Source organism: Neovison vison, chromosome 2 (assembly GCF_020171115.1).
Source record: "Neovison vison isolate M4711 chromosome 2, ASM_NN_V1, whole genome shotgun sequence".
Taxonomy (NCBI): Eukaryota; Metazoa; Chordata; class Mammalia; order Carnivora; family Mustelidae; genus Neogale; species Neogale vison.
In genome coordinates this window covers 190,449,932-190,464,520 of record NC_058092.1, presented here as the reverse complement: position 1 = coordinate 190,464,520, position 14,589 = coordinate 190,449,932, and the positions used below count along the sequence as shown (strand labels likewise).

Genomic DNA, 14,589 nt, shown 5'->3' with positions numbered 1-14,589 from the left:
GCATATGGGAAGAGGCACACGCTTTGTGCAGAAAGTTATGGTCTGGTCAGGATATCTCCCTATTCACTGAGGGAGCTACCAGGAGTCCATCCCCTGACCTTGGGGTTCTGTTTTACAGAGGTGCCTTTGCTGCACTGTTGGGAACTATTTGCTCAGCCTTCTGTCCCTGTTTAGGGAAACAGCAAAACAGCCTGTCTCTTCCACAATAGCTCTATTGACAGCTGGATGAGATGATTACTTTATTCTCTTCCTCACTAGGAGGGAGAAGGCATTTCCTCTCTTTGTAATTAGCAAAGTATTAGCTGTGGCCCTGGGTAGGAGATTTTCTTATCTCTAAACCTCCTTGGGCTTTTTGTTTGCTGGTTTTGTTTTTTTCCATTTGTGTTAACCGGAAATGGCTACAGGCAGGGTTTGACATTGTGGCCTCGAGACACATTCCCAGTTGTTTTGTTTTTATTTTTGTCCTCCTTACGTGGACTATTCTTGTACAAGTTAGCAGAACCTGGTTAGTAGATCTGAGGTGGCAGAAGCAGCCAGTGATCTGACAGGCTCGAGATTAACTGTTAGGTTTCTTCTACACTTGCGGTGGCAGAGGGTGGCCAAGACAAGCACACCTTACCAACCAGCCTCTTGGTCAGTAGATAGTTCCAGAAAGCCCAGCAAGCTTTGGGGTTCCTGAGCCAGGTCTCAAGGTAGGGTGGAAGGATGGGAGCCACATAGCCTGGGGCTAGCGTTTGTTGGCCAAAGGTGAACTCCCCTACGTGGAAGTCTGTTCCTGTGGAACAGGCTCTCCATACAGGAGGAAGTGGGAAGGCGGGAGGTGGATAAGCTTCCTTCCTTTCAGACAGTGGGGTCCTGTACCTCAGGGGAAAGCCTCAGTAACCATCACCCTGAAGGACACAACCCAAACCAGGGCAGGCTGTGTGGCAAAACAGCCAGAAAAAACACCACAGGTGACAATGGAACATCAAGGCCAGACTCTGCCAAAACCTCAGCTTGAATGAGAGCGTCTTGGAGAAATAGTTGTGTGGACACTGAATGGTTCCAATTCAACCTTGGAGGAACAACATGGAGTACTGACCACTGTGTGATTTAGTTGTAGGGCCTCTCACCACCTGTACCCTGCTTTCTGTATGATAAAATGCTGCTGAATTCCCTTGACAAGTCCTTCTTAAAATTCATTCCCATCAAGCTGGTGGCTACCAATGGTGGCCGGGGGGAAGGGGGGTGGGTGGAAAGAGCATGATTAGAAGTCTCAGCAGAAAGACAGAAGAGATTCTAGCATATGTATTTGATATAAATATTATAGTTTTACAGAGACATCTAGATCAATATATGCCACGTTTCATCTGCCTCTCTGACAAAGTGAGCACAATGTATTCAGGGAAAGCTGTATAGGATTTTCAATTTACTCTGTGTGATTTATTGTGACAGGATAGCTATGGGTTTTTTAAGTTCTTTATACTTGTTCCAGTAAAAATGGATATAGTATCTTTAAAAATAAACAGCCCAGAGCTGTGCATTTTACATTGTCTTCCTAGAATGAGGCTCTTGCTAAAGAGAGATCTGAGACCTCCCTGCCCCATGGGGGGACCTGATGCAGTCAGATTTGCCTCAGTCCTGCTCTTTGGCTGTTTCGAGGGGGTGGGAATGAAGGGGAGGGTGAGCAGGGAACTGAATTAGGAAGTACTGCAGACGTCTAGACAAGATACGCTGGTAGCATGAACTAGAAGGGGCAGAGAGCTGGAACTCTGGTGGGGGGAATCCATCAGTGTCTGTGGGTACAGCCCACTCTGTCTGGGCCCTTTGTTTTGTAGTGACTGGCCCCAGTCTCCTGATTCCCAGTTCAGGCTCCTTTTAGCAACATCAGGCCTCCTTCTCTCTAGAAGGCATTAAAGTAAGGAGGTAGTGCAGCACTTGCTCTGCCCCTCATCGTGTTCTGAAACTCTGGATCTCAGTTTCCACATTAAAATAATAGTGGAGGCACTAGACTAAACATTCTGGAAGGGCCATTCTGATACTAAGATGATGTGAGTCTGTGGAGTGGGGCCCATCCCTGTCACAGTTCCCTTTTTCAAGGTTACTGGCTCTAAGCAATTCTTTTAGTTCTCATTTAGCTCAACTCAACTTCAGTGGATCTCTGGAGTCTTCATTCACTGGCGCCTTCAAGAGTTTGTTTCCCCCCGCCCCCCGGCATCCTTCTCTTATGCCTTGTGCCCTAGGTCACCTCTCCGAAGTTGTCTATTCTGAAAGGCACCAGTGGAACTGTGTTCTGAAACATGTCCCAACTCAACTGGGGCATCCTGGCTTCCCTCCACCATCTCCAGGAAAGGAAGTAGACTGATGGAGGAGAATGCCTGGGATTTCATTCTCAAGGTGGAGATGCTTAATGATGGGAGAGGCACATCCATATTCTTTTAGTGAAGATGTGCCCATACCCATGAAACAAGCACTTGATAGTTTGATAAACCCTGATACAGTGGCTAATAGTCAGGCGCTATCCTTATTGTGGTTGTTTACACTCAACCACTGATGCCATGTTTGCTCCATGACACATGAGGTTTCCCACACCTAATTCGGTCCAGCCCATGTTTACAGATCCCTGCCCCCAAACCAGGCGTACTTGCTTACACTGGATGACCAACTCCATTACACAAAATGCCATCTGCTACTATTCTAGCATTTCAGACACTTCTTCATGCATCGGAGAGGAATCCTTTAATCCAGCCATTAACATTAGTTTATCCCAAGAAAGATTTGTTTAGAGAACTTGACAAAATTTTAAAACAAAGAAGTCCCATTAGATCAGAAATGGTTATTGATTTAGGTTTGTTGGCCGTCTTCACAAACCATGTGACCAGGACCTTTTGAAACCCATCATTAAGAATGCCAATAGTTTAAAGAAGTTCAAATCTAGAGCCATGTTGGGAATAGCGCTAGTTACCATCCTAGTATAACTTTCCTAAATATTCTCCATCGTAAATGGATCATTTATCTTCAGGATCCTTGGGCTGGTGAGGCAGTTTTGGGCTGGACATAGCATATGATGTCTAAGATGGATATCTGCATCACCTTGCCATCCCTTGGTTTGCCAAATTACGTGGCTTCAGTGTAAAAGAACCTGGTTTAGAGTTTCTGCCATGGTTCAGCCTTTGTTGCCTTGAGCATGTGCAGCTAACATCAAGTGATCCTGTAACAGGAGGATGTTTTAAGTGAGAATCATCTCTTTCCATACCATTTCCCAGGCTAAGCCTCTCTCCTGGCCCAGTGAGAATCTCTTCAGCCTCCCCTCCACTCTGTGATGAGGAGGACATGCTGCAGGCCCAGCCCTGCCCGCCTTCGAGGAGCAGAAGCTGAAATACTCCAGCCTCTGCTCTCTGCACCCATCACTTTCATCCCAGTGAACCTTAGGGCCAGAGACCTGGGTCACATCCTGGGCAAGTCACTTTCTTGCTGTGGGATGTCAGGCATGCGACTTAAGGAAATTGAGGTTAAGAGAGGTTATCTGCAAAGATGCAGGTTGTAGAAACTAGGGTTGTTTGAGGATCAGATGGGATTCGAGAGGCCCTGCAGAACTTTACATCGGTTACCTACTGATTTATAGATATCACATGAATCCTACCATTTAATAATACTTCCAATAGCCATCATCTATTTAAATAAATCCTCAAGATAACCTCATGAATCAGGTACTAGCTCCAGCCCCTTCAAGACTCCGACTTTATCGTTGTAAAATACAGAATTGGTACCTTGCCTAAGACCATTTAGTTATTTAGTGTCTGAACTGAGCTAACACAGGGCTATTGTAGTATGAATCTCACATAGTAGATGTCATGGAATCGGGCACAGATAATTTTGGATGAGGATCTTGTTGGCATCCTTCAAATCATGCACTGTGAATAACCATCATTCTGCGCGAAGGCGGGCACACCCTGCTCCCAGTCTTAGAATACTTTCAATTGTATTTTCAGTCACTGGGGATACAACAAGCTATGCTTCTCTTTTCCCTGCAATAACATCCTTCCCCCAACTCTGGTTCCTGGAATTTTCAAAAGTCCTAATAATATTTCTGGAATGTAAATTTTCCCTTTTCACCATCCATTGCTCTGTGTTCCTTCAGGGCCCCCCGTGCTCCCTCAGACACAGGCTGGTGGGAGCCTGTCTTCTAATGCAGATGCTGACTTAGAGAGGAGACTTCTCCCCATCCATCAACTCTAACTGCATTCAAACATGTTCAATATGTGGGCTTCTTGATAACTTCCACTCTATGGAAAACAAAATGGAGGGAAATGATTATTGGCACAAAGGGGGGAAGTCATAAATCTTCAAATCAGATATAGGACAGATTGGAACAATATGGGTTCTCCAAGGTTGCCATGATAATGTGCCTAATAACTCTCCTTGGGCAAAAAGGCAATCTGCTTTCAATCAATCTCGCTTTTTCTGAGCAAAAATACCAATTATGTGGAAGGAAGATTTTTTTTTCCTCCCTTTTTGATAAAGGCTGCTCTCCACCCCAGAAATCATGCTGTAGCTAAAAGATATATATTCTCAATTGTCTAGAATGGTATTGGACAGCTAGCCTCAAATGAGAAAAGTCAATCCTTTTTTTTTTTCCTCTCCTCCCTGCCTGCATTTGTCTACTTCTTAAGAGAACTGAGAGCTAATTAAAGGCTTAAGGGATAATATTGATTGCATTGGAATATATTTTATATGTACCCAGCACATTTTCAACTAAGAGAACCCTGACTCTCTCTAAGGCTGAATAAATCAGCTGACGGGGCCTTTGATTCAAGGGTGAGAGGGTGAACTCATCTCCTTCCCTTCCACTTTTCACACATCTGTCCTAGAGATGAATGAGTTCAGAACAGGGAGAGGGAATGCTGGCAGATGTTCATTCAGTCCTTTGCGTACAGGATGGGAAGGATGAATGTTCAGGCATTTCCCCGGACCTATCATTGATTCGAGTCCAGGTTTGAATAATCACCAGGCTTCTACTGGTATAGAACTTTGAGCTTTGCTGTGCCTGGGACGGGAAGCTGGCTGGGTGGCATTAACCTCTCAGATCCCTCATCTGTTGGATGGGAATAAGGAGCTTGCCCAAGATCACACACATCCTTGGTGGCAGAGCAAGGAATCCCGTCTGGCTTATTCTCACATCCAGGTGAACGGGAGGACCTCCACCACGTATGTGTCCTGTGGAGGTGCCCATACATCGGATTCATGCTGGCCTTGTTTGCAGTCATGGAAGTCTTTGAGCAGAAAACATTAGAACTGTCCCCATGCAGCCCTGGATGTCAGATCAGGACACCCTGTGTCTTGGTCACTTTCTGAACACCGCTGGCAAATTCAGAATCAGAAATCTTATGCAAAACATGCAAATCCCTTTGTGGCCTGTTTTGTCCATATAAATGCACATGTGCTACAAGAAATATTTTAAGAGATGGCAGGATAAAAATGTATGTAATCAAAGTGTTTGATTCATGTCCCGTGTTCTGACCCCCGATGTATTTCCAGAGGGAGTTAGTCATGTGGGTGTTGGGCATTTGGAGAGGTGGCCAGGGGACCTCCTTGAACCTGGCTGTTCCTGGCTAGAAAACAAAGTGATCGTGTTGGAACATCTCTTCTGAGGCAGACCACAGACAGTCTTTCCTTCCCAGGATGGCCTTCGCTTGCCTGGCCCCTGAGTGAGTGTGGCACCGTAACAATAACAGTCCATAATGGTGATATTATTAACTGCATTGTGCATATTATTGATTTACTCTTTGTTCTGCATCATTATCCTTTCACCAATGAGTTGACTGCCTTATTCTCACATACTTAGTCAAGCACCAAATTACAGCGAAAGGGCAGTCTCTTGTAATGGCATCTAATGGAACATTGCATAAGCAATCATCACTTCCTCCCATTATGAGCTGCCTCCAGCCAATGAGCTTTCTGCCTTGTTGGAATGTGCACCGAGCAATTATGAGGTGCAGGGGGCCTAGCCGTTCTAAAATTTTTTCCCACAAAATTACGTGCTTCAGTGTTCACCCCCTGCCCGTGCCTTAGAACCTGGGCAGGGACTCAGCCTCTGTACCTAGCAGCCCGAGAGGCACAGGGACCTGGGCTGAGCCCCTTGCTATGGTCTTCTTATTAGAAGCCAGAAGGTTGCCTCTCCACAGTCGGGCCCCGGATTTGGGTCATGGGGCTAGCCCTTGCACCAAAGGGCTTAGTCCTGATGGAGCATCAGATAGCATATGTCAAGGGCCACTGGGTAGCCAGATTGGTTCAGATTCATCAGATGGGTCCAGGAGCCCAAAGATGTTGGGTGGGATGATTGTCCCAGCAGTTCTGGAAGAGAGGCTCATCTCTCCAGGGGAAGCCACCATCTCTGGAAACAGAAGTCCAAACCTTGCTGGATCAAGGCAAACCATTCTTGCCTCATCCCTTTCTAGCTTCTCCCCATCTTGAAGTAGAACACTGTGGCTCTTGTGGAAGTCCTGGGCAGCCCAGGGAAGCAGCTGTCTGGGGATGCACAGCTTGTGGTGTGATCTGCGATTCCATAGGCGTCCCATCCCCATTTAGCCCTGAGTAATGCTCACTTACTGTAAAGTGTTACATGCCCCCATTGTCAGAGGAGTTATGGCGGAAAAATGCAAAATTTCCTTTTTACTGCTTATGGCCAGCAGAGCCCATAACGTGTCAAGCCGCACATTAGCCACCCTGATAAAAGTCCGCTTTCTTACACACAAAATCATCGTTTCAGCAAGATTTGTTATCTCATTACCTGATAAGCTCTATGTCATAAACCAAGACTCATTCGGTAAATCTCTCAAGAGGACGCTTTGTGGGCAGAAAGGGAAAGATATGAATCTGCAAGGGACTTGATAATGCAGCATTTAAGCACAAGCATAATGTCACTTATTGTTCAATGCATAAAACCACTTGGCCAAACGGTTGGGGTTTTAATAGGATTTTGTGCAGCATCAGGTGAGAAGCCATATGCCTTTTCTGCCGAGGAGTCTCTGAGCACCTGCCAGCACCGCTGCTTTGCCTCACGGCCCTCTGGGGATGGGAGCTGGGCTTTCACGGAGGCCTGGGGAGGAGAGCAATGCTTCCCTGCAGCTGTGCGCTTCCTCTGTCTTGCCTGGGGTGGGTGCCGGGTCAGCGCGGGGCTGGCCCCATCTAACTGGCTTCTCCTGTTCAGGCACATTGTGGTCTGCGGACACATCACTCTGGAGAGTGTTTCCAACTTCCTGAAGGACTTCCTGCACAAGGACCGGGATGATGTCAATGTGGAGATCGTCTTTCTTCACAAGTAAGGGGCCCCTGCTGTTTCGAGACCTTCCACTCAACCAGGCACCCTGAGGAGGACTCCCTGAGTGTCTCTAGGAGTGGTGGTGTGGGTGCCATGTTGGGGGGTCAGTGCAGAGTTGAATCGGCCATGACCCCAGATGGCCTCCTTGGAGAGGACAGTATGGAACCATGGAAAGGGAACCAACACATTAGTTCAGTGGTGAGAATGGCACCTGCTTCTGGGGAGGCAATTCTGGCAAAGAAGAGTGAAGTTCATTATGGGTCAAACACGTCATTACCGTCCCTTCAGCTGTCTGTATCAATTCGATCCAGGTGTGTCCGCAGTCTCTGGTGTGGAATGATTAGCTGTCTAGTGTGGATTCTTTATAAGGGCAGGAGGGACAGAGTGGTCAGGCAAGACACAAACAAGAGGAAGCAGGGTATGAAGTACTAATAACAGCTGCAGCAACAATGACCATTTCTAGAAATTTCAGTTTAGGACCCTGTGCTGGTCCCTGCCCGTGCATACGGTCTCTCCCTTCATCAACACGGGGAGTCAAAGTGCATGCTGTGAACTCAGAGTATTCTATATGAATCTTGCCGAAGAGGTTATTTAACCTCCCTGGGCCCCAGTTTTCACATTCATAAGATAGGGAGATCACAGTGGTTTCATTCTACCCCGTAGGGAGAATGAAAAGAAATAATCCGTATAAAGTATACAGAGCAGAATCAGGCACACAGTAAGTGCTCAGTAAATATTTGCTATTATTGTGGAAGATAACATGCATTAGGTTGATAAGCAACTTAGAAGATAGGTCTTACTATGTTTGCTGTACAGTTGAGGAAAGCAAGACCTCTCCTGCTCAATATGGTTGGGACTTTAAGCTTCGCCTGATCCCCTTTTAGGTAAAAGTTAGTCTGCCAAAGGGATAGAGAGTCTGGAGACTTAGGCATGTTGACTTGGGTGGCACCATCTTTTTTGATGGACATTGGGCCACCATAGTGCCAGCACTAACTCCAAGTTATCTAGGGATAAAGCTTATGAGTTGGTGTTGACTGCATAGCGGGCTGATGGCCCAGGACTCAATCCTGCCCTGAGAGCCCATGGAATTTGACTTCCCTATAAGCTTCTGTTCTGTGCATCTCCTTCTTTTTGACATTTGTCCATAGAATACCAAACTGACCGCCATGTCTGAGTGCTAGCATTTTGCCTCTCAACACTGAATTCTCCAAGTTCTGAAAGGACCAGCCAGGCCATGAGTGCAGGAGCAGAACTCACAGATTCAGTTCGGTGCTTAGCCTGTCCTTACCAGCTGAGGGGCCTGTCCTCTGCAGAGCATTATGGGAGGTTCAGGAGAAGTAGTGTGCGTAGGTTTTGCCCTCATATCGGTTGGGATTTCAAGATGAGCACATGTGCAACAATGAGAGCTCAACATCTAACCTATATTCACTGACTGAAGTCAGTTTCATCAGGAGGCAGATTTGCACCGGGCACTTGCTTCAGGGAGAGACCAGCATTTCTTGCATGACCAGGCAGACTTCCTAAGAGGGCCCCAACCAGTAATGGGTCTCAAAGACTGGTCCAATGTGCACAGGCTCAGTTTCTCTCTCACCCATGGCTTGAGACTGAATCAACAAGCCAGTGGCCAATGCTTTACTTGCTGGGATTCACCTTCATGTCCCCAGCATCTGTCAGTGTCAGCACTATAGTAGATGGCCCAGTTAATTAACCTCTTGAAGATTTAGGTTAATAACATCCCTTCCTCCAGGGTTGTTTTGAGGTTTAAATGAGTTAATATTTGTCAAGTGCTTGGAATGGTGTCTGCCGCATAGCACGTGCTGGAAAACATTAACAATTCCTACTAAGTACTTAATGAATGTTAGGCAAGCATGGACGAACACAGTTCTTGGAACCTAGTAGGTTTGAACCAAATATCATCTCCCCAGCGCCTAGCCTGATACCTTATAGAGAGTAGAAATCTTTCATCTCCACAGAAGTAATAAATGGATGAGTGGGTCCATCAGTGTTTTAATCCTTGTCCTCCCATGGGAGTGATGTCTGGACAGTTCAGCACCGAGAATGATGAATAGTGGACAAATGTGTGAATCAAGAGCAGTACCGAGAGTACATTAACTTGGTCTGTGGCTGCTCAGAGGTGACATGTTTTGATCCAGGCCCTGGGGATGAGAAGTCCATGTGGCTGAGAACCAGAGAAGAGGCTTTGAGGGAGGGAACCACAGGAGGCTCTGCCAGGGGGCGCCTTCAGCTAATCTCTGATGTCACAGCTTCATCTCTCTATTCATAAAGTCAGGATTCTGTTCCTAACAAAGTCGAAGACGGTTCGCCTCCTAGGCCTCTGACTTTGTGAAAACTGTGAGCCTCTTTATTTTACCTTGGTAATGGTTTGGGTTTTCAGTGGGCTGGGGTTTTATTTCTCTCAAGCGTGAACCTTTTATTTCTGGGAAGAAAAGGGGCTGCTTTGAAGGTGAAAGCCTTTTCCTAGGTCTTTCCCTTTGGAAGTCAGAGAGAAAGAAGGCCATGGAAGCAGAAATACTGGAGTCTATTATATTAATGGCTGTTTCTTCTCTCCCTGCCAGCATTTCCCCTAACCTGGAGCTTGAGGCTCTGTTCAAACGACATTTTACTCAGGTGGAATTTTATCAGGGTTCAGTCCTCAATCCACATGATCTTGCAAGAGTCAAGGTAAGAAGTAAGAGGTGACTTCTGTTTTTTTTCCATCTGAGAGGGGACTGACTCTGTGGTGATGGCACTGCCTCCTAGGATGGCCAAGAGTCACCTCCGCACCCCTAATGAGATAAGTCAGATGCCACCAGCCTTGACATCACCCTTTCCCTGGTCCCAGAGTTTCATTCCTCTGGCACTTGCTAGGCTACTTCCCTCACTTGGACTGTCATAAAATGAAAGTTATTTTGCCGGTTCCCTCAATGTCAGCACTCCTCAAGGAAGTAGACCAGTTGTACGGATTCGGTAACCTCATATATAATGTAATAATCAAGTAATTCCCATCTTAAATACTTAAGTTGGTCTCTGTGTAGCTCTGAAATCTATTATTTACATTGGAAAGGAGCATAACATGAAGGATAAAGTATAAATAAAATTCTGCCAGGCCATAAAACATTTTTAGCTTCCTTTTTTTTTCCTGCCACCAAAGACTAAAAGCATAAAACTAAACATGAAGATATCTGATATCACTTGGTAAAGGGCTAATCTTTCATTCCAAAATCTGTTAAGTTAAAAATTTTCTTATAAAGCAGATGTGAGGCTTATAAAGTAAAAGGATAGAGCAAAGTGACATCTGCTATTTTGCTCGTTTTATATAGATTTTGTAAACATGTTCAATATTTATATGGCAGTGGATATAGACTAATATTGTGAATCCACTGACTTCTAAATGCTAACTGTGGTCACTACATAATTTAGTAAATAATGTCATTGGCAAACATGAATAAGCTGAAGGATCTGGGTAAATTCTTCGGATTATTAAAGAAAACTAGAGACGGGATGCCTGGGTGGCGCAGTTGGTTGGACGACTGCCTCCGGCTCAGGGCGTGATCCTGGAGTCCCGGGATCGAGTCCCACATCAGGCTCCCAGCTCCATGGGGAGTCTGCTTCGCTCTCTGACCTTCTCCTCGCTCATGCTCTCTCACTGTCTCTCTCTCTCAAATAAATAAATAAAATCTTTAAAAAAAAAAAAAAAAAAAGAAAACTAGAGACAATTTGTGACATACTGCGGAGGAAACAATGGCCTCCCACCAAAATGCAGGAATGGTCTATTAAGTACAACATATCAAGTGGGACAGATTGCAGACCTGAGCCAGAACAAGAATTCTTATGCTTATAAAGTCCAGTTAATCTTAATATTATCCAGACATGATCCAAGTTATGACTAATGTGAAATCTAATGAGAACTTGGAGAAAATAGTTACTGTTCAAGGACCTAATTTGATGCAAGCAATTATTAGCATAACTCATCATTCCCTCAAAGGCATAAATCTTATTTTGGCTCATGTTTAGAGAAGTCAGTAGGTTTTGAGGTCATCTGTAACACATCATTTCAAATACATAGATTTGTTGTCTTTCGAATATCTGAATGCTAATTGAATACTAAATAATACTGAGTTGTTATCTGATTTAGGGCTCTTATTTCCTCCTGTTCCACAGTTAAGATGTGAAAAAGGTCAGATGAAGGACTTTGGAGTCTCAATATCTGAATCCTTGACTATTCAATTAACTTGGTAACCTGAGAGAAGGGATTTAGCTCACCTGATGCCATTTCCCTACCAGAAAAATTAAGATGATGGGGTAGATCTATTGGTAGGGAAAGGAGGCAGAGAAGGGACTAAAAGGCTTCGTTAATTGTTATTTAAAGAAATCTGGAAAGATTACATCTAAGTCACTATGCCAAATGAAAAGTATAATTACGAAGGTCCACGTTGTACCCTCGAACAACAAGATGAAATGTTTATACCATAACAAGAACTTGCGAGCTACACTTTTGACAAAAACTATAATCTGTCTGGATATTTTTTTTCTTTCCTTGCAAAGCACCAGATTCCCCAAAAGCTGTTGACAGAGAAAGACTGCAACCAGGCATGGCTATTTATATGTTTGTGTTCTGTGATTTTCCTTTCCGTGTCTTAGATAGAGTCAGCAGACGCGTGCCTCATCCTTGCCAACAAGTACTGCGCTGACCCTGATGCTGAAGACGCCTCCAACATAATGAGGTAACACTGGGGAGGCCAGGGAAGGCTCTGGGCTTGGCGCTCTGCAGCCCCTAGGCTGCCCTTTCAGGTTCTCTGCAGAGCATCATCTCTGTGGGGAATTTTTTCCCTCATGAGCCACTCTACAAACATAGATCCAGGGGGAGCTGAAGTGCTGGTGGCTGTGGAGGGCAGTGCCACAAGGCATCATAGACAGGAAGCTTATCCTTGGCAGATGGGACCCCACTTTTCCCGAAGGGGGGGTGGACCTGCCATGACTTGACTGTGGGTGATTTTGTCCCCCAGAGACACTTAGAGATATCTGGAGATGTTCTTGGTTGTTGTAATGAACGGATGACGCTGCTCACATCCCAGGAGGTAAAGGCCAGGCATGCTGTTCAACATCCTACAACGCACAGGGGACAGTTCCCCACAGCAGGGAATTATCTGGCTCCAAATGTCAGTAGTGCCAAGGTTGAGAAGCTCCATGTTAGAACTTTCCAAGTGTGTCTGTGGCATTGATTAATATCCCCCTAAAAGAGGAGTTGGTTGACTGATGGGCTTGTTTCAGCCAGTTTCCCAGAATGAAACAGTGTCTTCACTGAAAGCCTTCTCAGTGCTTTTAATACTAACATGCTTTTCTAAGATAATGATCGACAGAGAACTTAGCAAACCTATTTGACTCCAACTCTCCCCTCCCCCACCCCCAGCACCTTTTTTTACGGAACATCTTTGGGTGGGCAGGGACACACTCTGGAGACCACCACCCAGTGACCTCCCTGGAAATGGGTGAGGCCCATGGAAGGCCATCTCCTGGCCTGACCTGACATGGCTGACCCCCACACTCCCTATTCTTTTCTCATTTCAGAAGAACACTGTTCTTCGACAATGGAATGACAAAAAAAGATATTTAGCTCCGGAGAGTTAAAACCCCTCAGGATTCTTCTTCTCCCCTCCAGCCTACATTGCAGAGGAGTTAAGAGGCCTGGAAGGGAATAATACAGAGATGCTTCTGGAGAAGAGATGAACTAAGAGAAAACATTCCCTCCCACTACATTCCCAGGAACTCTTGCCTAATTGTGAGCAGCCATCCTTTGGTCCAGACAGACCTCCCTCTACCCACAGCTTGGTTTGCTGCAGCCTGGGAATGTACTGGGATGAGGGCTTGGGAAGTGGCGTCTTCACCATGCTCCCGTCTCCCTTCCTTTGCTTCTAATCGGTGGCCCCAAGTGACATGAGCTTTCCCATCACTGAGGTGGGGGACTCCCCTGGTGCTTCGGGGCTGAGCACGTCTTTCCCTCAGCATCTGGTCCCTGTGTCTGGCAAGCGACATCTGGCACAGTATTCTCTTTCCTCCCGCTTTTCTTTGGCAATATGTTTTCACGCAGTTGTTTTAAGGAAGTTGATGCATGAACTCTTGTCCCCATGGCGCTTGCCAGCCTGCCGGGAGGTGGTGGAATGGGGACATGTGTCCACACCTGGGTCCACCCCCTAAACTAGTCACAGCTGGAAAGTGACTACAACAGCTCACCATTGGGTGCTCCAGAGGGACGCCCTTCCTGAACTAGGATTTCCATCCTTCCCCACGTTTTCATGTCATCTGAAATGATAAAAACGTAGCCTTTCGGGAACTAGTCTTCCTGATCTTGAGATTTTCAAACATAAAAACAAAAGAAAAGAAAGTGTAATGTGTTGACCCCTGGAGAAGTTTGGGGGGCTAGTGCCTTCCCCCCCCTTCCAAAAGTGAATAATGGAAATGAGTAATAGTTTGGAAATGGGCATTTCTCTGAATGGCAATATTTCATTTAAGCCCAGGCTGCGGTAGGGCCGATATGAAGACTTGTAAGTTACCAGGGTGTTTGGCGGGATGCCACCGCATGAAAATTACAGGACAGAGGTAGCATCAGACATGTAATGAAACCATGCAGTAACCAGAATCAGAACTATGGCCCAGGCAGCAAAAGGAATGGAAAGTTGAGGGTTAAAAACTGGGCTCTGTCTTTCCCTTATTTGTATAATCCTCCTTTCTCCTTCTTTTAATGAGACCAATCTGCCCCCTTGAAATTAAAATGTCAAAGAGTCATTTGAAATGAGCTAATGCAGGAGATCCCCGCTCTGGCAGTGAACAGAATTCAGGGCTGACTGAAGCTCAAAGTCCTTGAGTTATAAGCCAGAGCCAACACAACACTTTTTCAAAAATAAAATGAATTGCTTCAAGAGCAAAAGCCCAGGGTGAATTTGTGCAGGAAGAGGCTTCTGTGCGATCCATTTCCTAAATTCACAAGTTGTAGCTTTTTAGATAAAACTGCTCCCTGCCTTCTCTCCATTTCTCCCCCCAGAAAGGTATGAAGCACAGAGACGTTTCTTGGTGCAGAGTTTGTGGGGGTGGTCCTAATACACGCACTCGCATTTCTGATTAGGCTTCTCGGTGGGCCGTCCTGTGGAATTCCATTCTTTAGCCTTCCTTGTCACAGAAGGAAATGTGCAATGTCACCTCTGACAGAGTCGGTAATGACAAAAACCATAACTTACACGTGGAGAGAGCTTTTAATGATTTCAAAGCATTTCCACATCTGGTCTTTCATTTGC

General features: G+C 45.7%; 1 protein-coding gene across 23 annotated transcripts in view; it reads left to right on the top strand.

Annotated features, from left to right (window-relative positions):
* Window positions 1-14,589, top strand: part of KCNMA1 (potassium calcium-activated channel subfamily M alpha 1) — a 730,059-nt gene that overhangs the window by 507,466 nt on the left and 208,004 nt on the right. For all 23 annotated transcript variants that reach the window (XM_044239898.1, XM_044239897.1, XM_044239893.1 and 20 more), the window contains exons 10-12: window positions 7,190-7,300; window positions 9,877-9,982; window positions 11,942-12,024. In XM_044239898.1, the coding sequence (XP_044095833.1) occupies window positions 7,190-7,300; window positions 9,877-9,982; window positions 11,942-12,024 (300 nt within the window). The remainder of the gene's footprint in view (window positions 1-7,189; window positions 7,301-9,876; window positions 9,983-11,941; window positions 12,025-14,589) is intronic.